At 49.5% G+C, this 24,340-nt stretch overlaps 1 protein-coding gene across 1 annotated transcript; it reads left to right on the top strand.

Moving 5' to 3' along the window:
* Window positions 1–962: 962 nt before the first annotated feature.
* POU2F2 (POU class 2 homeobox 2) lies at window positions 963–22,527 on the top strand. The gene is given in 15 exon segments (XM_030970079.1): window positions 963–990; window positions 3,611–3,645; window positions 3,736–3,786; window positions 7,169–7,255; window positions 11,347–11,461; window positions 11,875–11,966; window positions 14,829–14,987; window positions 16,050–16,077; window positions 16,425–16,523; window positions 17,512–17,651; window positions 19,340–19,636; window positions 20,743–20,785; window positions 21,442–21,520; window positions 21,630–21,682; window positions 22,466–22,527. Coding segments are annotated over 15 exon segments (1,368 nt in total).
* The last annotated feature ends 1,813 nt before the right edge of the window (window positions 22,528–24,340 follow it).

Here is a 24,340-nt window from a genome sequence, read left to right on the forward strand (position 1 = left end):
TGAGTGAATTTTAGGCTGATTTCGGGCTGGTTTCAGGCTGGTTTTTGGCTGTTTTCGGGGTGAATTTTGGGCTGATTTTGGGGTGATTTTTAGGTCTGTTTTTGGGGTGTTTGGGGCTGCTTTTGGGGTGATTTTTGGGGTGATTTTTAGGGTGTTTTCAGGCTGATTTCAGGCTGTTTTCGGGCTGGTTTCGCTCCGTTTTCGGGGTGTTTTGGGACTGTTTTGGGGGTGATTTTCGGTCTGCTTTTGGGCTGATTTTTGGGGCTGTTTTTTGGGCTGGTTTGGGTCCGTTTTGGGGCTGTTTTCGGGGTGAATTTTGGGCTGATTTTGGGGTGATTTTTAGGTCTGTTTTTGGGGTGTTTTGGGGCTGTTTTTTGGGCTGATTTCAGGCTGTTTTCGGTCAGTTTTCGGGGTATTTCGGGGCTGGTTTCGGTCAATTTTTGGGGTGATTTTCGGTCCGTTTTCGGGCTGTTTCGGGGCTGTTTTGGGTTTTCGGGTGATTTTTGGGTTGTTTTCTGTCCGTTTTCGGGGCTGTTTTTGGGGCTGGTTTTGGGTTGTTTTCAGTCCGTTTTGGGGCTGTTTTCGGGGTGCCGCTCCATGTGACCGCGTCCCCCCCGCCCCGCGGTTCCGCCGCCGCTTCCTCCGGAGCTTCCTGGAGCGGCGGGGCCGGGCCCGCAAAATCCCCCAAATTCCCCCAAAATCCCCCCAAAATCCTCCCCCAAATCCTCCCCAAATCCCCCAAAATTCCTCCTTAAACCCTCCCCTAAACCCTCCCAAAATCCCCCAAATCCTCCCCAAATCCGCCCCAAAATCCCTCCCAAAATTCCCCCAATCCCACCCCACAGTCCCCTCCCAAACCGTCCCAAAATCTCCCCAAAATTGCCCAAAATTCCCCTTCAACCCTCCCTAAACCCTCCCCAAATCCCCAAATTCCCCAAAATTCCCCCAAATCCGGACCCACCATGGTGAACCCCAATGTCTGGGCCTCAGGTACTGGAGGGGGGGGGATTTGGGGATTTTGGGGTAATTTGGGGCAATTTTGGGTAAATTTTGGAGGATTTGGGGTGAATTTGGGGGATTTAGGGTGAATTTTGGAATTTTGGGGTGAATTTTGGAATGGTTTTGGGTGGATTTGGTGAATTTTGGGGGGGGATTTGAGGAAATTTTGGATGATATTGGCGTAATTTGGGTGAATTTTGGAGGACTTTTGGGTATTTTGGGTGGATTTTGGTGAATTTGGAGGATTTTGGTGGATTTTAGGGCATTTTGGGGTGTTTTTTTTTGGTGGATTCTGGGTGGATTTGGGGGAGGTTTTTTTATTTTGGGGAATTCGGGGTGAATTCTGGGGGAATTTGGGAGGATTTGGGGTGAATTTTGTGAGGATTTTGGGGCATTTGGGGTAATTTCGGGTGGATTTGGGTTGGGTTTGATGTGGACTTTTTTTAAGATTTTGTGGGAATTTTGTGGGATTTTTTTTTTTATTATTTTGGGATAATTTGAGGGAATTTTGGGTGAATTTTGTGGGATTTTTTTTTTTATTATTTTGAGATAATTTCAGGGGATTTTGGGGTCAGGCTCCCCCCTCTCCTCCCCCCCACCCCCTCCCCCCCAAATTTGGGCCATTTTCACTCAATTCTCTCCTTTTGTAAAATTTAAATTTTATTTTTTTTTAATTAAAATCCCCCAAAATTGGCGAAAGCAGAAGTGAAAGTGGGGGGAGGGGCGGGTCCCGGGGCTGCCCCTCCCCCCCCCGGGGCTGCCTCATGCAAATGAGGGGGGGGATGGGGGGGGGGGCGACACCCCCGGGCTGCCCCTCCCCCCCCCGCGCCCGCCCGGAGCCGCTCGGAGCCCCCAAAAAACCCAAAAATCCCCAAAACCCAAAATCCCCAAAAAACCCCCCCGGGAGGGGCCGAGCCCCTTCCCCCCGCAGGTACCGGGTGGGTCTGGGGAGAATTCGGGAAATTTTGGGAAATTTGGGGAAATTTGGGGATTTTCGGGAGAGATTTTGGGGCGATTCGGGTGAATTTTGGGAAATTTTGGGGCGATTTGGGGGAGAATTTGAGAAATTTTGGGATTTTTGGGAGCGACTTTGGGGCGATTTGGGGAGAATTTGGGAAATTTGGGGATTTTTGGGGTGGTTTTGGGGCAAATTTGAGAAATTTGGGGGCAATTTAAGATCCTTGGGAGGGATTTTGGGGCGATTCGGGTGAATTTTGGGGAGGATTTGGGGTTTTTTGGGGCTGTTGGGGGCGGTTTCAATCATTTTGGGGATAATTTTGGGGGGGTTTGGCCGATTTTGGGTGACTTTGGGGTGATTTGGAGTTATTTGGAGTAAATTGGAAATTTCGGGCCGATTTTGGGGGGGGTTTGGTTCATTTCGGGGTGGTTTTGAGTGATTTTGAATGATTTGGAATTTTGGGGTGATTTGGGGGCAATTTTGGGGTGGTTTCGGTTCATTTTGGGGTGATTTTGAATTATCTGGATTTATTTGGATTTTCTGGGTGATTTTGGGGTGGTCTGAGGTGATTTGGGAGCGATGTTCTGGAATTCTGAGCGAATTTTGGGCCGATTTTGGCTGATTTTGGGTCACTTCGGGGTCATCCGAGGGATTTTGGGGTGAAGTGATTTCAGGGTCATTTTGGGGCGGTTTTGGGTCATTTTGGGGCAATTCCAGAGCCATTTGGGGTCATTTTGGGGCAATTCCAGAGCCATTTGGGGTCATTTTGGGGTGATTTCTGCTGATTTTGGGGTGACCTGGGGGAGTTTTGGGATGAAGCAATTTCAGGCTGATTTTTGGGTGATTTTTGGGTGATTTTTGAGGTGATTTCAGGATGAGTTTTGGGCTGAATTTTGGGTTATTTTGAGCTGATTTTGGGGTGACTTCAGGCTGATTTTTGGGTGATTTTTGGGGTGATTTTTGGGTGAATTTAGGCTGATTTTTGGGGTGATTTTTGGGTGATTTTGGGCTGATTTTTGGGGTGACTTCAGGCTGATTTTTGGGTCATTTTGGGGTGGTTTTTGGTTGATTTTTAGGGTGATTTTTGGGCTGAATTTTGGGTGATTTTGAGCTGATTTTTGGGGTGATTTCAGGCTGATTTTTGGGTCATTTTGGGGTGATTTTGGGCTGAATTTTGGGTTATTTTGAGCTGAATTTTTGGTAATTTTGGGGTGGTTTAGGGCTGATTTTTTGGGTGATTTTGGGGCTGAATTTTGGGTGAGTTTGAGCTGATTTTTGGGGTGATTTTGGGGTAATTTGGGGTCTTTCCGCGACAATTTGGGGATGTCTAAACCCCTGGGGCTGGAGAATTTTGGGGCTTTTGGGACAATTTTGGGGACAATTTTGGGGACAATTTGGGGACAATTTTGGGGACAATTTTGGGGACAATTTGGGGACAATTTTGGGACAATTTTGGGACAATTTTGGGGACAATTTTGGGGACAATTTTGGGACAATTTTGGGGACAATTTTGGGGACAATTTGGGGACAATTTTGGGACAATTTTGGGACAATTTTGGGGACAATTTTGGGGACAATTTTGGGACAATTTTGGGACATTGGGGGGTCCCCGAGGGGATTTGGGGACCCCCCTGAGTGTCCCCTCTCCCCCAGACACAGAAGCCAATGGACCCGACACGAACCACCAGGTGAGATTTGGGCATTTTGGGGTTTTGGTTTTTTTTTTTTTGTGTTTTTTTTGGGGGATCCCCCCCAAAAACGGCTCCTCCCCCCCCCAGGCCCAGCAGAACAAACCCCCCCCCTTGGGCCCCGCCCCCCCCGGCGCCAAGGTAAGAGAGAGAAACCCCAAAATCCTGAAAATCCTCCCCAAAAATCCTGAAAATCTGCCCCAAAAATCCTCCCCAAAATCCTGAAAATCCTCCCCAAAAATCCTGAAACTTTACCCCAAAATCCTCCCGAAAATACCCCCAAAATCCTCCCCAAAAATCCTGAAAATCCTCCCCAAAATCCTCCCAAAATACCCCCAAAATTCTCCCCAAATCCTCCCCAAAATCACCTCAAAATCCTCCCCAAAAATCCTCCCCAAAATCCTCCCAAAATACCCCAAAAATCACCTCAAAATCCTCCCCAAAAATCCTGAAAATCGACCCCAAAATCCTCCCCCAAATCCCCTCAAATTGGGCCCCCAATCCTGCAAATTCTTCCCTAAAATTTCCCCCCAAATCTCCCAAAATTTTCCCCAAAATCCCCCCTAAATTCTGCCCCAAATCCCCCAAATTCTTCTCCAAATTTCCCCCAATTTTCCCCCCAAATCCCCCAGATTTTACCCCAAAATCCCTCAAATCCTGCCCCAAAATCTACCCCTATATCCCCAAATTTCGCACCCCAAAATCCCCCAAATCGTCCCCCAAAATTTGCCTCAAATTCTGCCCCAAAATTCCCCAAATCCACCCCAAAAATTCCCCTAAAATCCCCCCAAATTCTGCCCCAAATTCCCCCAATTTTTCCCCAAAATCCCCCAAATCCTGTCCCAAATTTTTTGCCCCAAAATCCCCCAAATTTTCCCCCAAATTCTGCCCCTCCCCCCCTCCCCGGTTCCTGTTTTGGTGCCCCGGGGTGGGGGAGGGGCGGGGGGGGGGGAAATCCCGGGCGGGGGCGGCGGCGGCAAAACAGGAAATGGGGGGGGCCCAAAATCCGCCCCAAAAATCACCCAAAAAACCCAAAAATCACTGAAAAAACACCCAAAATACCCCAAAATTCACCCAAAATACCCCCAAATCCACCCAAACACCCCAAAATCTGCCCCAAATGTGCCCCAAAACCCCCAAAAACACCAAAAAACCCCCAAAATGCCCCCAAATTGGCTCAAACCACCCCAAAACGAGCCAAAAGCCCCAAAATTTGCCCCATAAACCCCAAAATTCCCCCAAAACCAGCCCCAAAATCACCAAAAAACCCAAAAACCACCGAAGAAACACCCAAATCACCCCAAAATCCACCCAAAATACCCCAAAATCAGCCCCGAACACCCCAAAGATACCAAAAACCACCCAAAATGCCCCAAAATGAGCCAAAAGCCCCAAAATTTGCCCCATAAACCCCAAAATTCCCCCCAAACCAGCCCCAAATGCTCCAAAAGCTGCCCCAAAATCAGCCCCAAAATTGGCCAAAACACCCTCAAAATACCAAAAAAACCACCCAAAATACCCCAAAATCCACCCCAAAATCACCAAAAAACCCCCAAAAACGCGGAAAAACACCCAAAATATCCCAAAATTGGCTCAAACCGCCCCAAAATGAGACAAAACCCCCAAAATTTGCCCCTAAAACCCCAAAATTCTGCCAAAATCAGCCCCAAAATACAAAAAAGCCCCAAAATACCCAAAATTCCACCCCAAACACCCCAAAATCAGCTCCAAATCCCCCAAATCCTCCCCAAAGCCCCAGAACTGCCCGAATTCCCCAGAAGTTCCCAGAATTTTCCAGAATTTCCCCAAATTTCCCTGAATTTTTCCCTGAATTTGCCCGAAATTCACCCCAGAATTTGCTCCAAATTTCCCCAAATTTGCCCGGAATTTTCCCTGAATTTCCAGAATTTGCCCAGAAATTTCCCCAAAATTTTCCCAGAAATTTCCCCGAATTTCACAGATTTTTCCCAGAAATTTTCCCAGAATTTCCCCAAATTTCCCTGACATTTTCCCTGAATTTGCCCAAAATTTACCCCAGAGTTGCCCAAATTTGCTTGAAATTTCCTGCAATTTCCCAGAATTTCCCTTAAAATTTCCCCAAATTTTTTTCCCAAATTTTCCCAAATTTCCCAGAATTTCCCCCAAAATTTCCTCAAAATTTTCCCTGAATTTGCCCGAAATTTACCCAGAACTTTCCCAGAATTTTCCCAGAAATTTCCCCCAAATTCCCCAGAAATTTTTCCCAAATTTCCCCAAATTTCCCAGAATTTCCTCAAATTTTCCTCAAAATCCGCCTGAAATGTCCCAAAATTCTCCCAAATTCTCCCAACCCCCCAAAATCCCCAGAATTTCCCCCCAAATTTCCCGGAATTTTCCCAAATTTCCCCAATTTTTCCTGAATTTCCCCAAATTTTCCAAGAATTTTCCCCGAATTTGCCGGAAATTTACCCCAGATTTTTCCCAGAAATTTCCCAGAAATTTCCCCAAAATTTTCCCAGTAATTTCCCCAGAATTTCCCCAAATTTTCCCAGAATTTCCCCACAATTTCCCGAATTTTCCCAGAAATTTCCCTGAAATTTTCCCCAAAATTTCCTGGAATTTCACAGATTTTTTTTTTCCCAAATTTCCCCCAAATTCCACAGATTTTTCCCAAATTTCCCCAAACTTCCTGGAATTTCCCCCAAATTTCACCAAATTTCCCAGAATTTCCCCCAAATTTTCCTCAAAAATCTGCCTGAAATGTCCCAAAATTCTCCCAAATTCTCCCAACCCCCACAAAATCCCCAGAATTTCCCCCAAATTTCCCTGGAATTTTCCCGTAATTTCCCAGAATTTACCCAAATTTCCCCAATTTTTCCTGAATTTCCCAGAATTTCCCCAAAATTTTCCCCTGAATTTGCCCGAAATTTACCCCAGATTTGCCCGAATTTGCCTGAAATTTACCCAGAATTTTCCCAGAAATTTCCCAGAAATTTCCCCAAATTTCCTGTAATTTTCCCCAGATTTTCCCAGAATTCCCCCAAATTTCCTGTAATTTCCCCACAATTTTCCCCAAAATTTCCTGGAATTTCACAGATTTTTTTTTTCCCCAAATTTCCCCCAAATTCCACAGATTTTTCCCCAAATTTCCCCAAAATTCCTGAATTTCCCCAAATTTTCCCAAATTTCCCCAAACTTCCCCAAATTTTCCCCAAAATTGCCTGAAATTTCCCAGAATTTCCCCCAAATTTTCCTCAAAAATCTGCCTGAAATTTCCCAAAATTCTCCCAAATTCTCCCAAACCCGCCCTGAATCCCCAGAATTTCCCCCAAATTTCCCCAAACTTCCTGGGATTTCCCCCAAATTTCGCCAAATTTCCCCCAAATTTTCCCAGAATTTCCCCAAATTTTCCTCATAATTTGCCTGAAATGTCCCAAAATTCTCTCAAATTCTCCCAAACCCCCCCAGAATTTCCCCAAATTTTCCCCGAATTTTCCCGGAATTCTCCCGGAATTTTCCTGAATTTCCGCCCCTCCCCCCGCAGGTGACGGACGCGGCCCCTCCCCCCCCCCAGGCCGCGCCCCTCCCCCCCCCGGCTCAGCTGCTGCTGGCGGGAACCCAGCTGGCGGGGGTGAGTGCGGGGGAGGCGCGCGGCCCCAATTCGGGGGCATTCGGGGACATCTGGGGTCATTTTGGGGCATTCAAGGACATTTTGGGGACATTTTCGGGCAATTTGGGGCGTTTGGGGACATTTGGGGTCGTTTTGGGGCAATTTGGGGCAATTTGGGGACGTTTTGGGGCATTTTTGGGGCGTTTGGGGACAATTGGGGCATTTGGGTCATTGGGGACATCTGGGGAGATTTGGGGGCGTTTTGGGGCAATTTGGGGACATTTCAGGGCATTGGGGGCATTCAAGGACATTTTGGGGACATTTTCGGGGCATTTGGGGACATTTTGGGTCGTTTTGGGGCATTCGAGGACACTTGGGGACATCTGGGGACATTTCGGGGACATTTTGGGGCAATTTGAAGGACATTTGGGGACATTTTGAGTCGTTTTGGGGCATTTTGGGGACATCTGGGGCATTTTGCACATTTCGGGGCATTTGGGGACATTCGGGGACATCTGGGGTCATTTTGGGGCATTCAAGGACATTTTGGGGACATTTTCGGGGCATTTGGGGAGATTTTGGGGCATTTGGGGACATTTGGGACATTTTTGGGGACATTTTGGGGACATTTTGGAGCATTTGGAGCATTTCAGGGCAATTTGGGGCATTTTTGGGACTTTGGGGACATTTGGGGACATTTTGGGGGAGATTTTGGGGGCATTTCGGGGACGTTTAGGAGCGTTTGGGGGCATTTGGGGACTTTGGGGACATTTGAGGACATTTGGGGCATTTTTGGGACATTTGGGTCATTGGGGGCATTTCAGGGGCATTTGGGGTCATTTGGGGTCATTTGGGGCGTTTTGGGGCATTTGGGGACATTCGAGGACACTTGGGGACATCTGGGGGCATTTTTGGGACATTTTGGGTCATTTTCGGGGCATCTGGGACATTTGGGGACATTTTGGGTCGTTTTGGGGACAGTTGGGGTCATCTGGGGTCATCTGGGGACATTTGGGGGAGGTTTGTGGGCGGGGTTTGGGATTTGTGGGCGGGGTTTGGGATTTGTGGGCGGGGCTTCGCTGCTGCTGCCGCTGCGGGGGGCGGGGCTTGGGGCTGGTACTGACCCGCTGCCCCGCCCCCCTCGTGTGTGACCCCGGACTGACCTCGTGTGACCCCCGTGACCTCGTGTGACCCCCGTGACCTCGTGCTGACCCCGTGACCTCGTGCTGACCCTGTCCCTGCTGTGCCCCTGTCCGTGTGTCCCTCTGCTGCCCCCTGCTGTCTGTCTGTCCCTGTCCGTCTGTCCCCCTGTCCGTCTATCCCCTGTCCATCGGTCCGTCTTCCTCCCCCATTGCTGCCTGCCCCTATCGCGCCCCTGTCCGCCTCCGTCCTGTCTGTCTGTCCGTCCCCATCCCTGTCCGTCTGTCCATCCCCGTCGCTGTCTGTCCATCCCCTGTCCCCATCGCTGTCCGTCTGTCCATCCCCTGTCTGTCCATCCCCACTGCTGTCCTCTGTCCCCCCATGCTGTCCGTCGTCTGCCGTCCGCCCGCCTGTCCGTCTGTCCGCCCCTGTCCCCATTCTGTCCATCTGTCCCCACAGCTGTCCGTCTGTCCGTCCCGTCATCCCCACCGCTGTCCGTCTGTCCATCCCCATCGCTGTCTGTCCGTCCGTCCATCGCTGTCCGTCTGTCCGTCGGTCCGTCCCCCTGTCTGTCCCCTGTCCGGCCCCTGGCAGCGCATCCTGGCCGCTGTCCGGTCCGCTCTTGGCCGCCGCGGCCCCCTATCGCTGCCGCCTCCCAACCGCTGTCCGTCTGTCCCCCCCAGCCCCGTCCCGCCCGCCCCGCCCCCCGCCGCGGCGCAGCGCCGCCCACGCCCCCGCAGCAGCTCCTGCCCAGGCTCAGCTCTTGGCGGCCGCGGCCGCCATCCAGCTGTCGGCCCCAGCGCCCGCCGCCGCCCCGGCCCCCGAGGGCACAGCCCCCGCGACGCACTTGGCCCCCGCCCCGCCGCCAAAGTCACCCCAAATAACGGGGGCGCGAGGGGGGTGTGGGGGGGGGGGGGGGGGGGCGGGAATGGACCCCAAAGTCACCCCCAAATAACCCCAAAGTCACCCCAAAAATAGCCCCAAAATAATCCTGAATGTCACCCCCAAAATAACCCCAAAATAATCCTGAAATTTACCCCAAAATAACCCCAAAATCACCCCAAAGTCACCCCAAAATAACCCCCAAATCACCCCCAAAGTCACCCCAAAATAACCCCAAAATAATCCTGAATGTACCCCAAAGTCACCCCCAAAATCTCCCAAAATTTACCCCAAATTTACCCCAAAATCACCCCAAATGTACCCCAAAGTCACCCCAAAATCACCCTAAAATAGCCCCAAATCACCCCCAAAATCACCCCAAAATAACCCGAATTTACCCCAAAATCGCCCCCCAAAACTCACCCTAAAATAGCCTCTAAATCACCCCAAAATAATCCTGAATTTACCCCAAAATCACCCCAAATTTACCCTGAAATCACCCCCAAATCACCCCCAAAATCACCCCCAAAATTTACCCCAAAATCCCAAAAATCCCCAAAATTCACCCCAAACCCCCCCCCCCAATCCCCCCTTCCCGGGGGCTCCCACAGCTCACGTGACCGCCCCCCCCATGTCCCCCCGTCCGTCCGTCTGTCTGTCCATCCATCTGTCCGTCCGTCCGTCGTCCGTCCGTCCCCCTGTCCTTCTGTGCCGTCTGTCTGTCCGTCCGTCCCTGTGTCCCCCTGTCCGTCCCTCCGTCCATCCCCGTGTCCGTGTGTCCGTGTCCGTCTGTCCCTCTGTCCGTCCCTGTGTCCCGTCTGTCCCCTGTCTGTGTGTCCGTGTGTCTGTCCATCCGTCTGTCCCTCCGTGCCCCTGTGCCCCCCCTGTCCGTGTGTCCGTCCGTCCCTCTGTCTGTCCGTGTGCCCGTCCGTGTCCGTCTGTCCCCTGTCTGTCCGTCTGTCCCCTGTCTGTCCGTCCGTCCGTCTGTCCCCTGTCTGTCCGTGTGTCCGTGTGTCCCCGTGTCTGTGTGTCCGTGTGTCGTCCCTGTGTCCGTCCCTCTGTCCATGTGTCCCCTGTCCGTCCGTGTGTCCGTGTGTCCCCGTGTCTGTGTGTCCGTGTGTCCGTCCCTGTGTCCGTCCCTCTGTCCATGTGTCCCCTGTCCGTCCGTGTGTCCGTGTGCCCGCCCGTCCATCTGTGTGTCCATCTGTCCCCTGTGTCCGTGTGTCCCCTGTGTCCGTCTGTCCCCTGTCCATCCGTCCCTGTGTCCGTCCGTCTGTCCGTGTGTCCCCTGTCCGCGTGTCCGTGTGTCCGTGTCCCCTGTCTGTCCGTGTCCCTGTGTCCGTCTGTCCGTGTGTCCGTCTCCCCCCTGTCCGTGTCCATCCGTCCCTGTGTCCGTCCGTCTGTCCGTGTGTCCCTGTCCGCGTGTCCGTGTGTCCGCGTGTCCGTGTCCCCTGTCTGTCCGTGTCCCTGTGTCCGTGTGTCCGTGTGTCCGTCTCCCCCCTGTCCGTGTCCATCCGTCCCTGTGTCCGTCCGTCTGTCCGTGTGTCCATGTCTGTCCGTGTGTCCGTGTGTCCGTGTGTCCCCTGTCTGTCCGTGTGTCCGCGTGTCCGTGTGTCCGCGTGTCCGTCTCTCCCCTGTCCGTGTCCGTCCGTCCCTGTGTCTGTCTGTCCCCTGTCCGTCCGTCCCTGCGTCCGTGTCCGTGTCGTGTGTCCCTGTCTGTGTGTCCGTGTCGTTCCGTCGTGTGTCCGTGTCCCCTGTCTGTCCGTGTGTCCGTGTGTCCGTCTCTCCCCTGTCCGTGTCCGTGTGTCCCTGTGTCCGTCCGTCCGTCCCTGTGTCCGTCCGTCTGTCCGTGTGTCCCCTGTCCGCGTGTCCGCGTGTCCGTGTGTCCGTGTGTCCCCTGTCTGTCCGTGTGTCCCTGTGTCCGTCCATCCGTCCCTGTGTCCCGTTTCCGTCCTCTGTCCGTGTGTCCATGTCTGTCCGTGTGTCCGCGTGTCCGTGTGTCCGTGTGTCCGTGTGTCCGTCTCTCCCCTGTCCGTCCGTCCGTCCCTGTGTCCGTCCGTCCCGTGTCCGTGTGTCCGTCGGTCCCGCAGGACGTGCAGCAGTTGGTGCAGCTGCCGCAGCTGCTGCTGGTGCCGGGGGCGCCGCCCCTGCAGCCCCCGCCCCAATTCCTGCTGCCCCCCCCGGGCCAGGGGGGGCCGCACCCCGGTGAGGGGGGAGGGGCTGGGGGGGGAGGGGCTGGGGGGTTTTGGGGGGGATTGGAGGGGATCTGGGGGGAGTTTGGGGAGGGAATTTGGGGAGGATTTTGGGGGGGATTTGGGGGGATTTGGGGCAATTTTGGGGGAGTTTGGGGGATCTGGGGGGGCATTGGGCAATTTGGGGGGGTCACAGGAGATTTTGGGGGGGATTTGGGGCAATTTTTGGGGGATTTGGGGGGGGCATTGGGCGATTTGGGGGGGGGTCACAGGGGGGATTTTGGGGCAATTTTGGGGGGATTTGGGGAGTTGGGGGGGGTCTGGGGGGATTTGGGCATTTGGGGAGGTTTGGGGGGGATTTTGGGGGATTTTGGGGTCTGGGGGTCCCTGTGGGGTTTTGGGACCCCCTGACCCTCCCCCCCCCAGGGCTGTTGCCCCCCCCCAATCTCTTTCAGCTACCTCAGCACAGCCCGGGGGGGCTCCTGCCCAACCCCCCCCGCGGGGGGCTGCACGCACAGGTACCGGCTGAAAATACCCCAAAAATACCCCAAAATACCCCAAAAATACCCCAAAAATCTCCCCAAAATACCCCAAAAATACCCCCAAAAATACCCCAAAAATACCCCAAAAAATACCCAAAAAATACCCCAAAAATACCCCCAAAAATACCCCCAAAATACCCCCAAAATATCCCAAAAATACCCCCAAAAATACCCCAAAATATCCCAAAAAATACCCCCAAAATACCCCAAAAATACCCCCAAAATACCCCAAAAATACCCCCAAAATACCCCCAAAATACCCCAAAATACCCAAAAATACCCCAAAAATATCCCAAAAATACCCCAAAAATACCCCAAAAAATACCCCAAAAATATCCCAAAAATACCCCAAAAATCCCCAAAAATACCCCCAAAAATATCCCAAAAATATCCCAAAAATACCCCCAAAATACCCCAAAAATATCCCAAAAATACCCCCAAAATACCCCCAAATACCCCCAAAATACCCCGCCCCCCAAAAATACCCCCAAAAATCCACCAAAAACACCCCAAAATTACCCCAAAATTACCCCAAAAATCCACCCGAAAATACCCCTAAAATACCCCAAAACACCCCAAAATTACCCCAAAAATACCCCAAAAAATCCATCAGAAATACCCCAAAAATACCCCAAAATACCCTCAAAAATACCCGCAAAATTCCCCCAAAATCCCCCAAAAATCCCCCCAAAATAGCCCCAAAATACCCCAAAATCCATCAAAAACACCCCAAAAATACACAAAAATACACAAAAAATACCCCCCAAATACCCCAAAAATCCCCCCAAAATACCCCAAAAATCCCAAATACCCCAGAAACCCCAAAATACCCCAAAAATCCCCAAAATACCCCAAAAATCCCAAATACCCCAGAAACCCCAAAATACCCCAACAATCCATCGAAAATACCCCAAAATACCCCCAAAATACCCCAAAAATCCACCAAAAATACCCCAAAAATCCCCCCAAAATACCCCAAATACCCCAAAAATCCCAAATACCCCAGAAACCCAAAACAACCCAAAAATCCCCAATATTTTGGGTTTATTTTGGGGATATTTTGTGTTGTTTCAATGGGATTTTTGGGGGGTTTGGGTGGTTATTTTGGGGATATTTTTGGGGATATTTTTGGGATATTTTGGAGTTATTTCGGGGCTATTTTAGGGGATATTTTGGGGCTATTTTAGGGGTTATTTGGGGTTATTTTGGGGGCTATTTTGGGGCTATTTTGGGTGTTATTTGGGCTATTTTGGGTGTTATCCCAATGGGATTTTTGGGGTTATTTTGGGGGATATTTTGGGGATATTTTGGGGCTATTTTAGGGGTTATTTGGGGTTATTTTGGGGCTATTCCAATGGGATTTTTGGGGGGTTTGGGGGGTTGTTTTGGGGTTATTTTGGGGGATATTTTGGGGATATTTTGGGTCTATTTTCAGGATTTTTTCGGGGCTATTTTGGGGCTATCCCAATGGGATTTTTGGGGGGTTTGGGGGGTTGTTTTGGGGCTATTTTGGGGGGATATTTTGGGGGATTTTTTGGGGATATTTTGGAGTTATTTCAGGGTTATTTTGGGTGTTATTTGGGGGCTATTTCGGGACTATTTCAGGCTATTCCAGTGGGATTTTTGGGGGTTTTGGGGTTATTTGGGGATTATTTTGGGGGCTATTTGGGGCTATTTGGGGCTATTCCAATGGGATTTTTGGGGGGCTATTTTGGGGTTATTTCAGGGCTATTTCGGGGCTATTTGGGGGCTATCCCAATGGGATTTTTGGGGGGTTATTTGGGGATTATTTTGGGTGTTATTTGGGGTTATTTGGGGCTTTTCCAGTGGGATTTTTGGGGGGTTTTGGGGGATATTTTGGGGCTATTTCGGGACTATTTTGGGGCTATCCCAATGGGATTTTTGGGGATATTTTGGGGCTATTTGGGGCTATCCCAATGGGATTTTTGGGGCTATTTTGGGGTTATTTGGGGATTATTTTGGGTGTTATTTGGGGCTATTTGGGGCTATCCCAATGGGATTTTTGGGGCTCTCTCCCCGGCCCCTGGGGGGGTCTTTAAAGGGATTTATTGGGATTTTGGGGTTTGGGCTATTGGGGCTACAATGGGTTTTTGGGGGTTTTGGGGTTATTTTGGGTGTTATTTGGGGCTTTGGGGCTATCCCAATGGGATTTTTGGGGGATATTTTGGGGTTATTTGGGGATTATTTTGGGTGTTATTTGGGGTTATTTGGGGCTATCCCAATGGGATTTTTGGGGGATATTTCAGAACTATTTTGGGGTTATCCCAATGGGATTTTTGGAGGCTATTTTGGGGTTATTTTATTTTGGGTGTTATTTGGTATTTTGGGGTCCCAATGGGATTTTTGGGGGTTTTTTGGGGTTATTTTGGGGATTATTTTGGGTGTTATTTGGGCTATTTCGGTTCTATTCCAATGGGATTTTTGGGGGATATTTTGGGGGTTGTTTTGGGGATTATTTTGGGTGTTATTTGGGGTTATTTGGGGCTATTCCAATGGGATTTTTGGGGTTGTTTTGGGGATTATTTTGGGTGTTATTTGGGGCTATTGGGCTATCCCAATGGGATTTTTGGGGGCTATTTTGGGGGTTATTTGGGACTATTTTGGGGTTATTTGGGGCTTGGGGCTATCCCAATGGGATTTTTGGAGGCTATTTTGGGGTTATTTGGGGATTATTTTGGGTGTTATTTGGGGCTATTTGGGGCTATCCCAATGGGATTTTTGGGGGCTATTTTGGGGTTATTTGGGGATTATTTTGGGTGTTATTTGGGGTTATTTGGGGCTATCCCAATGGGGTTTTTGGGGCTCTCTCCCCCGCAGCCCCTGGCCCGGCCGGGGGTCCCCGAGTCGCCGGGGGCGCCCCCCAAAGGCCCCGAGGCCCCCCCGGGCCCCCCCCCCGAGGAGCCGAGCGACCTCGAGGAGCTCGAGCAGTTCGCCCGCACCTTCAAACAGCGCCGCATCAAGCTGGGCTTCACACAGGTAAAAATCGGCGTTTTGGGGGATTTTTGGGGTTTTTTGGGGGGTTTGGAGGGGGTTTGGGGCTCCTGGATTTTTGGGATTTTTTTGAGATTTTTGGGGAATTTTTGAAGGTTTTTTGGGGGTTTTATTTTGATTTTTTGGGGTATTTTTAGGGTTTTTGGTTTTTTTTTTTGAGATTTTTAAAGGTTTTTTGGGTGGTTTTTTTTTAGATTTTAGGGGGGATTTTTTGGGGGTTTTGTGGGGATTTTTGGGGGATTTTTGGGGGGTTTTTAAAGGGATATTTTTTTTTTTTTAAGGTTTTTTTTTTGTTTGTTTTGGGGGGTTTGGGTTTTTTTGTTTGGTTTTTTTTAGGGATTTTTTGAGGGGGCTTTAAGGGTTTTTTATAGGATTTTTTTTTTGCATTTTTGGGGGATTTTTTGAGGTTTTTTAAAGGTTTTTGGGGGTTTTATTTGAGTTTTTTAAGGGGGGGTTTTGGGGGATTTGGGATTTTTTTTTGAGGGTTTTGTTTTGGTTTTGTTTTAATTTTTGAGAGTTTTTTGGGGGGGTTTTTAGGGTTTTTTGGAGGGTTTATTGGTTCAGGATTTTGGGTTATTTTTGGGTTAATTTTGGGTTATTTTTGGGTTGTATTTTGTATTTTTTGTTATTTTCAAGGTGACGTTGGCCTGACCATGGGGAAGCGTTTCTGTGGGTCATTTTTGGGTTAATTTTGGGTTAATTTTGGGTTATTTTTGGTATTTTTTTATATTTTCAGGGCGACGTGGCCTGGCCATGGGGAAGGTTTCTGTGGGTTAATTTTTGGGTTAATTTTGGGTTATTTTTGGTATTTTTAGGGCAATGTTGGCCTGGCCATGGGGAAGCGTTTCTGTGGGTTAATTTTGGGTTAATTTTAATTTTGGGTTAATTTTTGGGTTATTTTTTTATAATTTCAAGGTGACGTTGGCCTGGCCATGGGGAAGCGTTTCTGTGGGTCATTTTTGGGTTAATTTTCGGTTAATTTTGGGTTATTTTGGGTTAAATTTGGGTTAATTTTGGGTTAATTTTTGGTTATTTTGGTTATTTCAGGGCGACGTTGGCCTGGCCATGGGGAAGCGTTTCTGTGGGCTAATTTTGGGTTAATTTTGGGTTATTTTCGGTCATTTTCAGGGCAATGTTGGTCTGGCCATGGGCAGCTCTGTGGGTTAATTATTTTTGGGTTAATTTTGGGTTAATTTTGGTTTTTTGGGTCATTTCAGGGCGACGTTGGCCTGGCCTTGGGGAAGCGTTTCTGTGGGCTATTTTTGGGTTAATTTTGGATTAATTTTGGGTCATTTTTGGTTATTTTCAGGGCGATGTTGGCCTGGCCATGGGCAGCTGCTGTGGGCGCATTTGGGGTTAATTTTGGGTTAATTTTGGGTTATTTTGGTTATTTCAGGGCACCTTGGCCTGGCCATGGGGAAGTCTACAGATACACCAGACGGATCAATAAATCCCCATAACTCAGCTTCAAAAACATGTGCAAGCTGAAACCGCTGCTGGAGACCTGGCTGAGGGACGCAGGTGGGGGTTATTGATCGGTTATTGATCCATTGATCGGTTATTGATCCATTGATCGGTTATTGATCACCTATTGATCCCATTGATTCCACATTGACCCCATTGACCCCATTGGGATCAATGGGATCAATGGGATCAATAGGGATCAGTGGGGTCAATGGGGTCAATGGGCTCTATGGGATCAATGCAATCAGTAGTGATCAATAGGGATCAATACAATCAATACTGATCAATACTGATCAATACAGAGATGATGTTGGTGTCTATGGGATCAATGGGGTCAATAGGGATCAATACAATCAATAGTGATCAATACAATCAATACAACCAATACAACCAATACTGATCAATACCGATCAATAATAATCAATACCGATCAATGCAGAGACGATGTCGGTGTCCATGGGATCAATGGGATCAATGGGGATCAGTAGGATCAATGCAATCACTAGTGATCAATAGGGATCAATACAATCAATACAACCAATACTGATCAATACCGATCAATACCGATCAATGCAGAGACGATGTCGGACTCGGCCCTGCCCAGCCCCCCCAGAGACAATGTCGGTGCCCATGGGATCAATAAGGATCAATGGGGATCAATGGGATGAATACAATCAATAGGGATCAATACTGATCAATACCGATCAATACAACCAATACTGATCAATACCGATCGATGCAGAGACGATGTCAGTATCCATCGTATCAATGGGGTCAATGGGATCCATGGGCTCTATAGGATCAATACAATCAATAGGGATCAATAGTGATCAATAGGATCAATACTGATCAATACTGATCAATACCGATCAATACAGAGACGATGTCGGACTCGGCCCTGCCCAGTCCCCCCCAGAGATGATGTCAGTGTCCATGGGGTCAATGGGGATCAATACAATCAATACTGATCAATAGAGATCAATACAATCAATACAACCAATACTGATCAATAATAATCGATACTGATCAATACCGATCAATACAGAGACGATGTCGGACTCGGCCCTGCCCAGCCCCCCCCAGCTGGGCCCCTCCCTCTGGGTCGGGGTTCCCGGGCGGCCCACAAGAAGGCCAACCAGCATCGAGACCAACGTGAGGTTCGCCCTGGAGAAATCCTTCCTGGCGGTGAGAAATGAACCAAAATGTGCTGAATTTAACCCAAAATATGTGTGATTATCAAAATCCTCCAAAAACCCCGAAAAAATCCCGAAAATCCCCAAAACCCCCCTCCCTCCCGCTGAAAAATCTCCTGCGAACCAAAAGTTAATTACGGGTGGCCCCAAAATGGCCCCAAAATGGCCCCAAACCAACCCAAATCAGCAAGGAGACCAATGTCCGGTTCACTGGAAAAGTCATTCCTGGCGGTGAGAAATGAACCAAAATGTCCTGAATTTAACCCAAAAATATCCCAAAATATCCCTCAAAAATACGAAATTATCAAAAAACCAAAAAAATCCTCCAAAAATCCCCCAAAAAATCCCACTGAAAACGGCCCCAAAACCCAACATTTTTTCCCAATTTTTCCCCCAATTTTCCCAATTTTTTCACTTTTTTCCTGGTTTTTCACCCAAATTTTCCCGATTTTTGGGTTTTTCATCCCAAGCAGAACCAGAACCTGATGTCAAATGAGATCCCCAAACCCCACTGATTTTCCCCCATAATTTCCCCATTTCCCCCTATAAATTTCCCGTTTTTTCACCGTTTTTTCCCCAAATTTTCACATTTTTCACCCAAATTTTCCCAATTTTCGGGTTTTTCACCCCAGAACCAGAAGCCGACGTCGGAGGAGATCCTGGGGCATTTTCCCCTCTCATTTCCCCTGAAACTTCCCCAATTTCCCCCATAATTCCTCCATCTTTTCCCATGTTTTCTTGGTTTTTCCCAAATTTTCACATTTTTCACCCAAATTTTCCCAAATTCCCCTTTTTTCACCCCAACCAGAACCAGAAGCCAATGTCAGAGGAGATCCCCAAACCTCACTGATTTTCCCCCATAATTTCCCCTATAAATTTCCCATTTTTCACCATTTTTTCTTGGGTTTTTTCCCAAATTTTCACATTTTTCACCCGAATTTTCCCCATAATTTCCCTTTCCCCATAAATTTTCGGTTTTTTTTGCCCCCAAATCAGATTTACCAAGAAGTTTCCCAATTTTTGAGAGTTCCCCAAACCGGGGGTCACTGGGGCATTTTCCCCCATAATTTCCCCTATAATTTCTCATTTTTCACCGTTTTTTCTTGGTTTTTTTTCCCAAATTTTCACATTTTTCACCCGAATTTTCCCAATTTTTGGGTTTTTTCGCCCCAAGCAGAACCAGAACCCGATGTCGGAGGAGATCCCCAAACCCCACTGATTTTCCCCCATAATTTCCCCATTTCCCCCATTTATTTCCCCCGTTTTTTCACGGGTTTTTTCCCCAAATTTTCACATTTTTCACCCGAATTTTCCCAATTTTTGGGTTTTTCGCCCCAAGCAGAACCAGAAGCCGACGTCGGAGGAGATCCTGGGGCATTTTCCCCTCTCATTTCCCCTGAAACTTCCCCAATTTCCCCCATAATTCCTCCATCTTTTCCCATGTTTTCTTGGTTTTTTTCCCAGATTTTCACATTTTTCACCCGAATTTTCCCAATTTTTGGGTTTTTCGCCCCAACCAGAACCAGAAGCCGATGTCAGAGGAGATCCCCAAACCCCACTGATTTTCCCCCATAATTTCCCCATTTTTCCCCTATAAATTTCCCGTTTTTTCACCGTTTTTTTCCCAAATTTTCACATTTTTCACCCGAATTTTCCCAATTTTCGGGTTTTTCGCTCCAGAACCAGAAGCCGACGTCGGAGGAGATCCTGGGCATGGCGGAGCAGCTGCACATGGAGAAGGAGGTGATCCGGGTCTGGTTCTGCAACCGCCGCCAGAAGGAGAAACGGATCAACCCCAGCGGGGCGGCCCCGAATCCGCCCAATTTCACCCCAAACCTGCCCCAAAATCTCCCGAATCTGCCCCAAAATGCCCCAAACCTGCCCCAAAATGCCCCAAATCTGCCCCAAAATGCCCCAAATCGGCCCCCGAGCGTCGGCGCCGTCAGCGGGAAGGGCGCGAGCTACGGAGCGCAGGGGGTGAGAGGGGAAATTTGGGGCGAAATTTGGGGTTTTGGGGGTTTTTTTTTTGGGAATTTTTGGGGTTTTGGGGTTTTATGGGGTTTGGGGGTTTGGGGGTAAATGGGATTTTGTGGGGTTTTTTTGGGGGGTTTTGGGGGATTTTTGGGGTTTAAGATTTGGGGGTTTTGGGCTTTTTTGGGTTTGAGGGATTTGGGGTTTTTGGGGGGTTTTAGGGGGGTTTTTTTGGGAATTTTTTGGGGTTTTGGGGTTTTATGGGGTTTGGGGGTTTGGGGCTCAATGGGATTTTGTGGGGTTTTTTTGGGGGTTTTGGGGAATTTTTGGGGTTTAAGTTTTGGGGGATTTGGGGTTTTGAGGGTTTTTGGCTTTGGGGTTTTTTGGGGGAATTTTTGGGGTTTTGGGGTGGATTTGGGGTTTTCATGGGGTTTTAGGGGTTTGGGGGTTTGGGGGTTTGGGGGTAAATGGGATTTTGTGGGGTTTTTTTGGGGGGTTTGGGGGGAATTTTTGGGGTTTAAGATTTGGGGTTTTGGGAATTTTTGAGTGTTTTGGCTTTGGGGGATTTGGGGTTTTTTGGGGGGGGGTTGGGGTTCAGGATTTGGGGCAGTTTGGGGTTTTTATGGGGTTTTGGGTGTTATTGGAGGTTCGGGGCGTTTTTGGGGATTTTTGGAATTTGTGGGGTTTTTTCAATGGGGGCTAATTTTTTGGGGTTTTATGGGGTTTTTATGGAATTTAGGATTTGGGGGGTTTTGGGGTTTTTGTGGGGTTTGGGGTTTTTTTGGGGGGTTGTGGTGATTTGGGGTTTTGGGATTTTTGGGGGGTTTTGGTGGGATTTTTGTGGGGTTTTTGTGGGATTCGGGTTTATGGGGCTTGAAGGGTTTGGGGTTTTTTGGGAGGTTTGGGGTTTTTTGGGAGGTTTGGGGTTTTTTTGGGAGGTTTGGGGTTTTTTGGGTGTTCGGTTTATTTTGGGAGGGTTTTTTTGGGGGGCGTTTTTTAGGGTTTGGGGTTTTTGGGATCGCTCGTTGTTTGGGATTTCTCATTTCTCCCAAATGTCCCAAAATGCCCCAAAATGCCCCAAAATGCCCCAAAATGCCCCAAAATGTCCCCAGGTGACCCCGCCCGGCCCCGCCCTCGGCAGCCTCGGCACCACAGGTGGGTCCGGGACCCAAAACCCCCAAAAAACCCCAAAAAATGGAGGGGGAGGGGGGGATTGGGGAAATTTTAATGGAATTTGGGGAATTTTAGAGGAATTCTGTAAATTTTAAGGAGATTTTGGGACTTTGGGGGGGGGGGATTTTGGGGTATTTTAACGGGATTGGGGGAATTTTAAGGGGAATTTTTGATTTTTTAGGGGAATGTTGGGGTGTCTTAATGGAATTTGGGGCATTTAAAAGAGAATGCGAAGAATTTTAAGAGGATTTGGGGAATTTTAACCAAATTTGGAGAATTTAAACCAAATCTGGGGAATTTTAAGGGAATTTCAGGAATTTTGACGGGATTTATGGAATTTTCAGGGGAATTTAGGGGTATTTTAACCAAATCCGGGGTATCTTGAGAAGATTTGGGGACTTTTAAAGGGATTCGGGAATCTTAAGGGGAATGCAGGGGCGTTTGAACCAAATTTTGGGATTTTTAAGCAAATCTCGTAAATTTTAAGGGGAATTTTCGGGGGGATTTTGACCAAATTTGGGGGATTTGAAGCAGATTTCAGGAAATTTAAGGAAATTGCGGGAATTTTGAGGGGATTTTGGGAATTTTGAGGGGATTTGGGGGCTGACCCCTGACCCCGTGTCCCCGCCCCCCCCCAGTGACGTCACTGACCGCCCGCCCCGCCCCCCCGGAGGCCCCGCCCGGCTCCGCCCCCTCCCCCCTCGGCCTCGGCTCCGGGTGAGTGCGGGGGGAGGGGCCGGGGGGGGGGGAGGGGCGCGTGACCCCACGTGACCCCGCGGTGACCCCGCAGTGACCCCGCGGTGACCCCGCCCCCTTTGCTTTGCAGGGGGGCGGTGCTGGGGGGGCTGCTGGGCCCCGCCCCCATGGCGGCGATCCAAGGTGGGTGATTGACAGGTGTGATTGACAGGTGTGATTGACAGCTGTGATTGACAGGTGTGATTGACAGGGATTGATTGACAGGGGTGATTGCCAGGGATTGATTGACAGCTGTGATTGACAGGTGTGATTGCCAGGGATTGATTGACAGCTGTGATTGACAGGTGTGATTGACAGGGATTGATTGATTGATAGGTGGGATTGTCAGCAGAGCATGATTGACAGCTGGGAGTGATTGACAGGTGTGAGTGACAGCTTTAATTGATTGATTGACGGCTGTGGGATTGATTGACAGGTGTGAGCGACTGACAGCCGTGAGACTGATTGACATGTGGGTTTTTGATTGATTGATTGATTGATTGATGGGTGGAATTGATTGACAGGTGTGGCATTGAGCGCTCGGAATGATTGACAGGTGAGATTGATTGACTGACAGTCGCGATTGATTGACAGCTGGGATTGACAGGTGTGATTGACAGCAGTGTGATGGATGATTGACAGCTGTCAGCCCCTCCCCCCGCTCACGCTTTTGCCGCCCCTCCCCCTCCCCAGGAAAAACAAAAAAAAATCCCCAAAATTGGGGGAGGGGCCCCAAAGGGGAGGGGGGCGGGGCCTGGTGGGATCGGGGGCGGGGCCTGGTGGGATCGGGGGCGGGGCCTGGTGGGATCGGGGGCGGGGCCGGGTGGGATCGGGGGCGGGGCCGGGTGGGATCGGGGCGGGGTCTCGGTGGGGATTTCGGGCATTTGTGGGCGTGGCTTCTGACGCCCCTCCCCCCTCTCTCCGCAGCCTTGGCCGGCGCTGGCCCCGCCCCCCCGGCCCCTCCCCTCGCGGCCCCGCCCCTCCATTGAGGGCGGGGCTCTGCTGGGTGGGGGAGGGGCGGGGACGGGAGGGGGAGGGGCCAGCCCGAGCCCCGCCCTCTTCCCCCTGCTGGGCCCCGCCCCTCCCCCGCCCTGCCCCTCCCCCACCTCCTCCTCCTGCCCCTCCCCCTCCTGCTCCTCCTGCAGCCCCTCCCCCTCCCCCTCCCCGCCCCTCCCCCACCCCCACCTGGGGGGCGGGGTCTGAACGGGGGGGGAGGGGCCCAAACCCCGCCCCCCTTTCCCCGCCCCTCCCCCCACCCACAGCTACGAACCAAAAACCGGCCCCGCCCCCGCCCGGAGTTAATTTATGTTAATTTATTTTAATTATTGCGGTGGGGGAGGGGCCAGGCCCCGCCCCCCCCTCCCCGGTCCCGCCCTTCCCCCACCCCCAGCTCAGCCCAAAGTTCGCAACGTCTGACCTCGCGGGGGGGGCAGGGGCGGGGAGGGGATTTTGGGGGGAATTGGGGCGGGTTTGGGAAAATTGGGGTGGGGGAGGGGCCGGCGAAGCCCCGCCCACCTTTGGCCACGCCCCCTCACCCCTCCCCCCACCCCGTTATTTATTGTCCTGTTTGGGGGGAGGGGCGTGGCTGAGGGGGGGAGGGGAGGGGGGAAAATGGAGGAAAATGGGGAAAAAATGATGAAAAACGGGAAAAAATGAGGTAAAACTTGATGGAAATGGGAAAATAATGGGAAAAAATGAGGAAAGTGCGGGAGAATTGAGGAAAATGGGAAAAAAATGGGGGAATTTTGGTGGAAATTGGAAAAAATGAAGGAAAAAAATTGAGGGAAAATGGGAAAAATGGAGAAAAATGGGAAAAATGGAGAAAAAGGGGAAAAATGGAGGGAAATGGGAAAAAGATTGAAAGGAATGGGGAAATATTAAAGAAAATGGAAAAATGGGGGAAAATGGGAAAAAAACCCAAAGGAAATGGGGAAAAGTTGGAGAAAAGGGGAAAAAATTGGGGAAAAAGGGAAAAATGGAAGAGAGAAAATGAGGAAGAAAAAAAGGAAAAAAATGAAATTAAAGGAAAAGTTGAATGGGAAGGAAAAGGAGGAAAAAATGAAGGGAAAGAGAAAAAAAGGAGAAAAACGGAGCTGGAAGGAGAAAATGAGGAGAAAAAAGAAGAAAAAGGGAAAATGGGAAAACGTGGAAAAGGAAAGTCGGGAAAAAGAGGAAAAATGAAAAATGGGGAAAAAAGAAGAAAATTGGGAGAGAAAATTAAAAGGGGGAAAAAGGAGAAAAAAGAGGAAAAAAAAAGAAGAGAAATTGGGAAAGAAAAAAGAGAAAAAGGAGGAAAAAAGGAAAAAAGGAAAAAGGAAGAAAAGGAGGAAGAAAAGGAAAAAAAGAAGAAAAATTGGGGGAGAAAAGGAGGAAAAATTACGGGAAAAAAAGGGAAGAAAATTGGGAAAGAAGAAAGAGAAAAAGGAGGAAAAAGGAAAAAAGGAAAAAAAGAGAGAAAAGTGGAATTTTGAGAGAGAAAAAGAAGAAAAATGAGGAAAAATGGGGGAAAAAAGGCAAAAAAAAGAAGAAAAAAAGGAGAAATCGGGGAAAAAACGTCAGAAAAAAATCCCGAGTGAAAAATAAAAATTAAAAAAAGGAAAAAAACCAAAAAAAAGCAGAAAAAAGGGAAAAAAAGACCAAAAGCGCCGCCGGCCCCTCCCCCCGCAGTGCCTGAGCCGCCCCTCCCCCACAGCCGCAGATACCTCACGGGAGGAGCCCCAAAATGCCCGGAATTTGCCCCAAAACTGTGAAAAAATGGGAAATTCCCGGGCCTGGAATGTAGCCCCTCCCCCACGGGGGATT

This window comes from Camarhynchus parvulus, unplaced genomic scaffold (genome assembly GCF_901933205.1).
Source record: "Camarhynchus parvulus unplaced genomic scaffold, STF_HiC, whole genome shotgun sequence".
Classification (NCBI taxonomy): domain Eukaryota; kingdom Metazoa; phylum Chordata; class Aves; order Passeriformes; family Thraupidae; genus Camarhynchus; species Camarhynchus parvulus.